The 10505-nt window shown below is 42.4% G+C and overlaps 1 protein-coding gene across 1 annotated transcript in view; it reads right to left on the bottom strand.

Moving 5' to 3' along the window:
- Positions 1-10505, bottom strand: part of ARNT2 (aryl-hydrocarbon receptor nuclear translocator 2) — a 197412-nt gene that overhangs the window by 55544 nt on the left and 131363 nt on the right. The window contains exons 9-10 of the mRNA XM_006885116.1: positions 1970-2046; positions 395-529 (exon numbers count right to left, since the gene is read on the bottom strand). Of these exons, the coding sequence (XP_006885178.1) occupies positions 395-529; positions 1970-2046 (212 nt within the window). The remainder of the gene's footprint in view (positions 1-394; positions 530-1969; positions 2047-10505) is intronic.

Genomic DNA, 10505 nt, shown 5'->3' with positions numbered 1-10505 from the left:
GTGGTCTGTTCCACAATCAGCCCCCGGCCTAGTTTTCACAGCTGATATTGAGCTTCTCCAGCAGTTCCTTCCACAGATGTAGTCGATCTGATTCCTGTGCATATCATCAGGTGAAGTCCATGTGTATAACCTGTGTTTGTGTCTCTTATAAAATGTATTTGCAATGAATAAGTCATTGAATTAGAATTAGAATGGGGCAAATAATGAAGACCTAATTTTAAGCAGTACAGATGCCCACAGTGTCTTGTCTTGATTTGGAAGGACATCGCTCTCTAGGCATGGCACCTGGATTTTATACTTTAGTGTCACTGCATGATATCTACAATAAGCACAATAGCAATGTTTTAAGGAATATTGCCCAATAACCATCACGAGCTTGAGACTCTTCACCCACCTGAGGCTGGTAGCCAATCACACTGATGCATCTCGGATCCACAAACGTGATGATCCCGTCAGAGTTATGCCGGGATAAGAACTCCGTGGGCACTGACATCCCATTCATGTCCATGCACACAGGAGAGCTGGTCACCTGGGTGGGAGAGGGGGAAATCCACAGCTCAGAGGGTGATGCTGACAGAGACAGTGAGGGGGCTGGCAGCAGAGACAGAAAGTGGATGCAATCTGAGTGAATTTAATCCCACCGATCCCTCTGTGTAACGAGCCCAAAAGGCCAAATAGCTTCAGCTCTGTTTCTGACTGACTACATGACTGTGGGCCTTCTTCTTTACATTTCTGTGTCTTGCTTTTCTTATCGGTTAATGGTAATAATGTAATCCCACAGGGTGGCTGTGAGGCTCCTACAATTTACTTTATGTTAAACCCTAGTACAACACTGGGTTATAGCTGATGCTCAATAAATACAAATGTACTTTCCGCCGGGTTATAGCTGATGCTCAATAAATACAAATGCACTTTCCTCTCTTGCCTTCTCTATCTTAGGAACAGAAAATGCACCTAAAGAACTGTTCAAAATATTGGTAAAATACACATTTGTGGTCTGAATTTACTCAAGTACTGATTAGAGACATACCCAACATTATGTATGAAGGGAACTGCTTGTTAAATTGTCTGAAAATCGGCAAGATGCAGGCATATGAAAGACTAGTGCTCTCAGAATTCTGTCTATTTCCACCCATCAGTATGGTGAGGCCTTCAATGTCACAGGAGAATCCACAGGCAGGGGACTGAGTGGCTTCTGTGTATGCGCCAATCACTGTGTAAGGGGCTTAACTGACCCGCTCTCTCGCCAACACATTCAATTTTCACAAGACAAGTAAGGCACATTCCTTGCTCTTTAGAGACCGGCAGTTTAGTGGGGGGCTGGACATGCAGTCATGGTGAGAAAGACAGTGAATAAATTACAACTGGTGTGAGCTCCCTGCTGCAAGCAACGGAACAGGAGAGTGATTAGCTTTGACTAAGGGAACAGGAGAGTTATTTTAGTTCAGTCTTGCAAGATGAGTAGACAGGAAATAAAGAGGAGGTGGGATTTTGAAAGAAGCAGGACACGCCAAGCTGCAGAAACAGACCGTGGACACCCACAGAGGTTGAGGGGGGCACCCACATGGAGGGTTAGTGGAAAAGGAAATGGTGGGATGTGGGAACAGGCTGAGGGGCTGGAGAAAGGAAGGAGACGAGGTTGGATCACGTCATGATGAGCTTGGGCTTTATCTTGTAGATAACAGGGAAGCATTTAAGGCGATTAAACATGGGCATGCTGAACACAGAATTCGGCTGTGCCGTCACTGGCACACATGGGGAGGATAGACTGCTTCAGCCTCTCAATGCAGCAAAAATCCTTGCTTACTGCCGCCGCTCCTCCCGCTCCAAAATTCAGTCTCATTTTTGTCCCAGAGCATGAGACGCGAAGCCCAACAGAAACTGAGTATGCAGAGACCAGAAGAGCCCGTTCAAACTTCCATGCTCTTGCTCTTTGTAGTCATTAAGTTCTCCTTGGGTGTGTTCTTACCTGGAGTCTCCCAATTGCCACAAGACAGTATTTACTGCCTTGACCCACATCAGCGTCTTCCTCGGGTATAGTCATTCCTGAAATGAGGAATACCACCATTATCACCAACAGGTCCAATGAACAAAAAGGGAAAAAAAAGCCATCATTTTATTTATTCAAATACAAACACAGAGCACTATTGACTACTCAGGGTCGGAAAGCCAGTTAAGGAATTGGGTGCCCCACCCTCATTTCCTGCTCTTCTGCACACAGTCATGGTAAGTCATGGTATAATCTCATGGTACATTGTCACTTGCACCAGTGGATGATGAGGGGACTGTGGAAGATGAAATGCAAATTACTCATCTTTACACTGACAGAACTTGGGCCAAACATTGAATTATAAAGGACATTTTGGTAAGAAATTTTTCAAACATGTATCGGCAAAGAAAAGAAAAAAGACCATCACAGGCAAAAGAAAAAGCAAACGAAATCCTCAAGGGTTGAAGTTACTAATCTGTCATGTGAGGGAACAAAACTGAAGCTTCCCATGGAGAGATGGGGTTTAGGATTGAGTTTGCTGTGTGGTTTTTTTGTTTGTTTGTTTTGTTTCTATGGTTTGAAGGAGAAACTGGTGAAGGATATGCAGGAGTGACATCCACTTCCTAAACAACATGCCTCTGGAAACTCTATGAACTTTGATAATTGTTGATAGATAAAGGCTTTAGGTCTTTTTTTTTTTTTTATAGTTATAGAAAAGCTTTATGTCTTTTGTCCACAGGGTCGCTAGGAGTCATGCTTGACTCCATGGCAACAACAATGCTAATTAAGGCTAAAACCCCAATACGCAAGATAGGAAGAAACTGATTATAACAATCCTTATTGTTCAGTGGTCAGAAAGCCTGTGTTTAGGCTTAATAAATGCTGAAATCTGGTATCCCTAATAACACAGGATTTTGAGCAGCTGAAGCTGGCTAGAGATACTGTAGTAAAGCAAAACACTTTGCTTTGTTATCTTCACGGGCAAATGCTGATGCTAAGAAGAAAAATCTCCCTTTTGCATGGCATAGCACTTACCATGTGTGCACACAGGATCAGACCGAAGACACACAGTGAGTGACACAGCCACAGGGCCCTGTGAGGGCCATCACTCCAGAGCTTGAACCCACTGCTGTGGAGCTGATTTTGGCTCACAGTGACTCTGTGTAGTTAGGTGTCATTAAGCCAAGTATGACTCATTGTGACCCTATGAAATGGACTCGAGCTTTGCCTTATCCTGTGCCAACCTCATCATCTCTGACATACCTGACCCATTGTTGCAATCACTGTGTTAATCCATCTTGTTAAGGGTCCTCCTCTCTTTCTCTGACCTTTCAGGATTACAAGCATCATGTCCCTTTCTAAGGACAGATCTCTCCTAACAACAAGCTCAAAGTATGTGAGACAATGCCTCACTATCTTTGCCTCCAGGAAGCATTCTGGCTGCACTTTCTCTCTGACATATTGTTCTTTTGTCAGGATGTTCAGTGCTCTGCTCCAACATCACAGTACAACTGTCTCATTAGTTTCTGAAGGCTGCAACCTTTATGGAGGCAGTCTATCTCCTCTCTCTGCTGCTAGCAGCTGGCAGATCAAATCTTTGACCCGGTTAGCAGCTGGGTACTTTCAGCTGCACCACCAGAGCTCCTTACATAGACCCAGAGAGTGTGCAAAACACGTCTCTGGTGTAGGAGTTGAGTTAATGTCACTCTGTCTTCATCCTTGGTGTCCATTCATATTCCCCTCTTTTTTTTCACCCTTTCCTCACCTACTATTGTTGTTGTTGCTAAGTGCCATCGAGTCGCAGGTCACTCATAGAGACCCTATAAAGGAGCTCCACCCCACTCTCTGTCCACATTGGGTAACCAGCCATTAACGCATTTGATACATCAGTGTCACAGTGTTCAGCCTCACAGCAACCACAAGTGACCGCTGTACGGCAACTTGTACACCAGGGCTATACGACCTAGAGGAATGTCTGAACAAAAACAATGAAAGGCAGGCCTGAGGGCCACGGATCGCCTACTATAGGTAACCAATATCCCTAGTTGTTGTTAGTTGATCTTTACTGTATTTCTTTTGTACTTCTATGAGCAGATATGTGTGTGTGTGTGTGTGTGTGTGTGTGTGTGTGTGTGTGTGTTGCTCATTCTTAAGCTAAGAGCAGCAAACCATACAGACTCTTGGAATTTACATATTTCACTTAAAGTATATCCTGGAAAAACTACTCTTTATCCATTCACAGAAGTATCCTCATCCTTCTTTAAGAACTTCAAAGTTGCACTGCGTGCCTGTACCATGGTTTATTCAGCCACTCTCCCAAGAATGAGCATCTTGAGGTTTCCAGGATTTTGTGGTTGCAAATCATACTGTAATAACAACCTTGTGGACATGTATTTTCATACTGTGGAAGGTGTATTTTCATACTGTGGAAGGTGTATCTCCAGGAGGGTGCCCTAGAAGTGAGCTTTTTGGGTTGAAAGTAAGGGCATATGCAGTTTAGCTAGCTATTGCCAATTCCCCCCAGAAGGGCCGTGCCAATCTGTGCTCCAGTCAGCCATGCGTGAGAAGGGCTGTTGCCCCACTGCCTGTGCCAGCAGAGTGTGCTGTCATGTGTTTCTAGTAACTGCCAGTCTGACAGGTGAGATATGATATTTGAATGTTGTTCTAATTTGCATTTGTTTAATGATGAGAGAATGTGAATGTTAATTCCATGTTTGAGGATCATTTAAATATTTTTTTTGTGTGTGAACTGTTTTTCTTTTTTTTTTTGGTCATTTTTCTACTAGGTTTTCAGTCCACTCAATTTTCCCCCCTCTATTTTACTTTTTAAAATTTTATTACTATTATTATCATTATCATTATTATTATTAATTTAAATGAACATCTACAGAGATTTTGGAATTCTATTCATTCATTGCTGCACTTTTCTCCCCACCCCCCCACTCCTACCCCCAGTTCGCTCCTCTCCTTTAAAAGCAAGAGACAAACACAATCCCCTCCCCAACCCCGCACATCCCCACCCCCACCCCAAGCATACTCCACTCTGCAACCCTCATTCCGGACTCTTAGGGTAATCATAATGCCCTAAAATATTGAGTCCACTCAATTTTTAATAGTTCTTCAGGTAATAGGGATAGTATGTCTGGTGGCTCAGTAGTAAGGAATTTAGCTCAAAGGCAGACAGTTCAAATGCGCCAGTTACTTTACAGGATAAAGAGGTTCCATCTTTTCCTAATGTGATTAATTGCCTCTGAAAACCTACTGTCGGGTCAGCTATGAGTTAGTTACAATATAACGGAACACAACATTACACCGCTGTGCACTTTCGTGTTGTTTTTTTTTCTCTTTTGACTTTTATTATGGGTGTTTTGTTGTGGGTTTGTTTTTTTTGTGTGTGTGTGTGTGCGTGTGTACACATACGTGTGCATGATGCAAAAATTTTAAAATTGTATGCAGTCAGATTTTTCAGGCTTTAAATTTTTTTTTAATTGCCTCGATTCTGAGTCATATCTAAAAAGTCTTATCTCCAGCGATTTTCTTTTTGTACCTTCTGATCCCTAATTGACTGCGAGTTATTCTTGTGTAAGGGGATAAGATGTGGACTAATTCTATCCACTGGAGGAAACCCAGTTTTCTCAGAACATTTATAAAACAGTCCATATTTGCTGCAGTGATTTAAGGTGTCACCTTTATCATATACTAAACTTGTAACATGTATTTGAGTCTAATCCTGGACTTTCTTTTCTATCCCACTGACTCAGTTGTCAGTTTAAGAACTAGCACCTGTTCTTAACTGTTTTAACAGTAAAGGCACAGCATGTTTCAATGTCTAGGAGAGTTAGTCCAAGGGAGCTCTGCTGGTGTCATGATTAAAGAACTCAGTTGCTAACCAAAAGGTCAGGAGTTTGCTAACCAAGAAGTCGGGGGTTTGAGCCCACCTGCCATTCCTTAGGAGAAAGATGACGCTTTCTGCCTCCATAAAGATTTACAGGTTTGAGAACTCTATGGTGATTCTGCTCTGTCCTGTGGAGTCGCCCTGGGCTGGGGTCAACTCAGTGGCTGGGGGCTTGGGTTCATTTTAGGGCCATTCCCCCTTTGCACTTCTTTGTAAGTATTTTCTTAGCTCTGCTTGCATATCTCTATTTCCATACAAATTTTAAATCTTAAAATATATACATCCATAAAATAGCTTGTAAGTATTTTTATTGGGATAATGCTGAATTTATATGTTAACTTAAGGAGAGCAGATGTCTTTACAGTGTTGTGTCGTTCTATGAAAGGATAGAGGATGTGTGTCCATTTGTTCAAATGAGCTTTCATGTCTTTTATGAGAATGTTGACATTTCCTTGAATAGATCCTAGTACACTTGTTAAAATTATGGCCAAAAAATAAAGTGCTAAATATTTGTTGCTATTATAAATTGAAGTATCTCTAACATTAATGATCTAATTATTGTTTGTATAGATGAAGGCTATGGGTTTTAAAAAATATTTATGTTGTATTGCTACTTCACTGAATTCTTTATTGTTTGAGTTTTATTGTTCATTTATTGAGTTAGCTTTATTATTCGTTACACTTAGATTAAATCATCTGAAATGAGAAAACTTTCCTTATTCTTTGTACATTTGGGGCATTCATGCCTCAACTGATTTTTCTAGTTTAACTGCATCAGTTAACATTTCTAGCATAATGCTGAATTACAAAGGTAGCAGGCATTCCTGATCTTCATGAAATAAAACATTATTTGTTGACTGAGATATTGTCTTTTGAACTATTATAGTTCCTACTTGGTGTAACATAATGGTTTTTGTTCAGTGTTTTCACAGATCTTTTTAATATCTTGCTAAATAGTACACAGTCAAGTTCTGGTGTCTCTTTCTGCATGTAATTTGTCAGAATATACTGTGGTTATTGTTCACAGCTTTAGTTTGCTTGGCTCCACAGTCAACACTCTTGGCACCAGTAGCCAGGAAATTAAAAGACATATTGTGATGGGGAAGTCTGCTGTCAGGGACCTTTCCAAAGTTCTGAAGAGCAATGGTGTCTCTCTGGAGACTAAGGTGCATCTGATAAAGGCCATGGTCTTTGCAATCACTTGTTACGCATCAGAGAGTTGGGAAACGACTAGGGATGATAGAAGGAGAATTGATGCCTTTGAGCTGTGGTGCTGGAGAAGAGTGTTGAGGGGGTACCATGGACTGCTAGGAAAACAAAGAGAGTCATCCTGGAGAGGGTTAAACTGGGTGGCTCCTTGGAGGCAAGGATTCTGAGGCTCCGTCTAACATACTTTGGGCATGCTGTAAGGAGGGACAGGTCCTTGGAGAGGGACATCATGCTTGGGAGGGTGGAGGGACAGTGCAGAAGGGGAAGGCCCCCTATGAGATGGATTGATTCAGTGACTGGGGTAATCGGATGGGTGTACTGGAGACAGTGCAATTGGCACAAGACAGAGCAGAGTTTAGGGCTGTTGTACATAGGGTCACCATGAGTTGCAAGCGACTCGATGGCACATAACAACAACTACAACAACAACATATGTGTATGAAGTATATGAAGAAAATCTGTCCTCACATATATGATGTTGTTATTATGTGTCATTGAGGTGATGATGGCTCACAGAGACACTATGAAGAACAGACTGGAAATGTGTCCTACCCTGTGCCCTAGCCAGATGCACAGCTGCGAAAAGATGGTGTTTTTCAAATTACCATAGACAATCTTCTTTGGTGCTACTCCAAAACCTGACAACTGAGAGTCTCTTAATGAGCTACTGAAGTGTGAACCTAGATGTCATGGGCTGGGCTGGTGGCACTGGCAGAGTGAGCTGCACCCAAGGCTGTGGGTCTCTGAAGGCTGGAATGGGCAATTTCCTCTTACTGGGATTTAAAGCCTCATAAACCCGATGGGGGCTGAGTAGGAACTGACTCAGCAGCAGCGAGGAAATATATGCCTAAAGTTTAACGTGTATGTAGTAGCTGTGAACTGTGACCTTACGTGGAGAGAAACTGCTTGCAGATGTAATCAGTTAACAGGGGGTCATGCTGGAGTCAGGTGAGTCCCAGTCCAGTCAAACTAGAAAGGAGAAATAGATTGAAGAAAGATGGCCACGTGGCAATGGAGGCAGGACTGAAGTGCAGATGTTACAAGCTAAAAACATCAAGGACTGTAGGCTGCCACCAGAAGTATGGAGACAAGCATCGGACAGATTCCTCCTCAGAACCTAAGGAGGAGTTTCCGACTTCTAACCTTCATAGCAGGAATCAATAAATTTCTTTTTATTTAAGTCACCCACTTGTTGGCAAGCGATGATGTCAGATGCCCCTGACCCATGCATGGTTTTTTCATTTACTTCTTTTGCATCCGACAATTGGACAGTGAATAAGGATGAAAGAAAAAGAACTAAAAAAAAAATATCCTTGAATTGTGTTGAAAAAGAGTACTGAATAGACCATGGACTGCCAAAAGAATAAACAAGTCTCTCCTGGAGAAAGTGCAACTAGAGTGCTCCTTAGAGGCAAGGAGAGTGAAACTCAGACTTACATCCTCTGGGCGTGTTGTCAGGAGAAGGCAGTCCTGGGGAAAAGACATCAGGCTGGCAGAAGTGGTAGTTCAGAGACAGAAAGAGCGAGCCTCAACACGATGGACTGACACAGTGACTGCAGCAGTGGGTGTGAGTATAGCAGAGATGGTGTGGACGACACAGCATACATCTGAAAGTAGGATGATGATAACAATGACAGAATTGGTGTTTGTGAACTGTGGTGCTGGAGAAGAGTACAGAGTGTCCCATGGGCTGCCAAAAGAACAAACAAGTCTGTCTCAGAGGAAGTGTAAACAGGCTGCTCTTAAAAGCAAGGATGGTGAAACTTCGCCTCACATACTCTGGGCATGCTGTCAGGAAGGGCCAAGCCTTGGAAAAAGACATCATGTTGGGAAAGGAGGAAAATTAGAGAAAGAGAGGACGATCTTCAACAAGAAGGATTCACACAATGACTGTAAGAATGGCTTGAACAAGGTGTAGAACAGGGCAAGGTTCAGATCTGTTTGCTGTTCATAGGGTCGCTATGAGTCATACTTGACTTGATGGCAACAACAACACATTCCAGCTGGAGCTGGAGGTGGTCTTGTTTACGAGATACAAGTGGAAACCCCTGAGTGGGACTTTCAGGAAATTACCTGCCTTCTGTGTGAAATTCAATCACAACAATGCAACTATAGAGGTTACCTTCACCACAGGAAAGGCAGAAGCAAACAATACAGACTGTGGAGTTAAAAAACTAGAACAAATCCATGATTGCATCACAGAGCTACTGTAGTAACTCTGGACTGCTGATGTTTTGGATTTCCTGGTGTAAAAAGATATGCTAGACTCTCGCAGGATGCCGCGAGCTTAAGGTGTAACTGAGCTTACATCCACTAGCCCCTGAGCTATCTACTGCAGCTGTGGCTGAAATCGGAGCAGGGCCGGCAGGATGTGAGAAAGGCACCAGCTATATCTGTCAGAGGGACTGAATTTCTCTGACCCTTTGTTTCATAACGTCAATCTCGAGCATAGGTAGTGAGAAGAGAATGCGGTGATATGTGTGGAACATTCAGCCAAAGACCTGAATGGTAAGCTTCCTTTCTGCTTCCCTAAATTAATTTTCCAAGTGCTCGTAAAGAGGTATACTTGAGAACAAGGAAGGCAATGGGCACAAAAACACTTTTGTCAAACTTATGTAAGAACAGCATACAAAGTGATAAGTCAGACCAGGAAGTAGGGAGAACAGCACGAAGAGCCCTTTAACAAGGCCAAAACACAGAAAACCATGTTTTTCCTAGGCTCCATTCTTTGGAGGGACCCATGGGTTTTAGACTCTCATTTGCTAATAATTGAGACCTAAGGTAATCAGCATCCAGTTTACGAATTCATTCTTCATTCAACAAACACAGAGTTGATGGAGATTTGAAAAAAATCACCACATAATTCTTTTTACAATCCTTCCATTGAAAGTTGAAGTTAGAATCCCTTGTGACTGCTTTGACCAATAAAACACAGTGGAAACGGCACGATGAGACTTCTAGCCAAGCGGCCTTGGACTCTGTGGAGCTCACAGTGTCCTTGCCAAACTCCTAATCCACAGAATCCGCAGATACAGTAAAAAGGAGGCTGTTCAGTGTCAATGAATGAATTAATGAATTTATTCCAAATTAAAGACACACCTGCTTCAAAATATAGAAGAGACTTAATTGGGGCTCTAAGTGCCCAGCCCTTTAAAATACAAACAGGCTCATTTTGAAGTAAGTAATCTATTCTGTATGGTGATGTTACTAGAGGTACGTGGCTTTTTACAAATGAAGGGTAAAAGTTATCATTTATTAAATAGCTTTGGCCTTAAAGTGGGCAAGCAAGCTTCAGCTGTGAATGAGACTCAAGTACGTGTTTCTGAAATTTCAGAAACGTTTCGGCAAACCTAAGCTTTCTTCCAGGGGTGAGCTCTTCATGTGCCTGAGTTTCTCTTCAGGTTCTCTTCG

This window comes from Elephantulus edwardii, unplaced genomic scaffold (assembly GCF_000299155.1).
Source record: "Elephantulus edwardii isolate Elephantulus edwardi_28Jun2011 unplaced genomic scaffold, EleEdw1.0 scaffold00041, whole genome shotgun sequence".
Lineage (NCBI taxonomy): Eukaryota > Metazoa > Chordata > Mammalia > Macroscelidea > Macroscelididae > Elephantulus > Elephantulus edwardii.
Note: the sequence above shows the minus strand (reverse complement) of the source record. Positions and strands in the feature narration are given on the sequence as shown.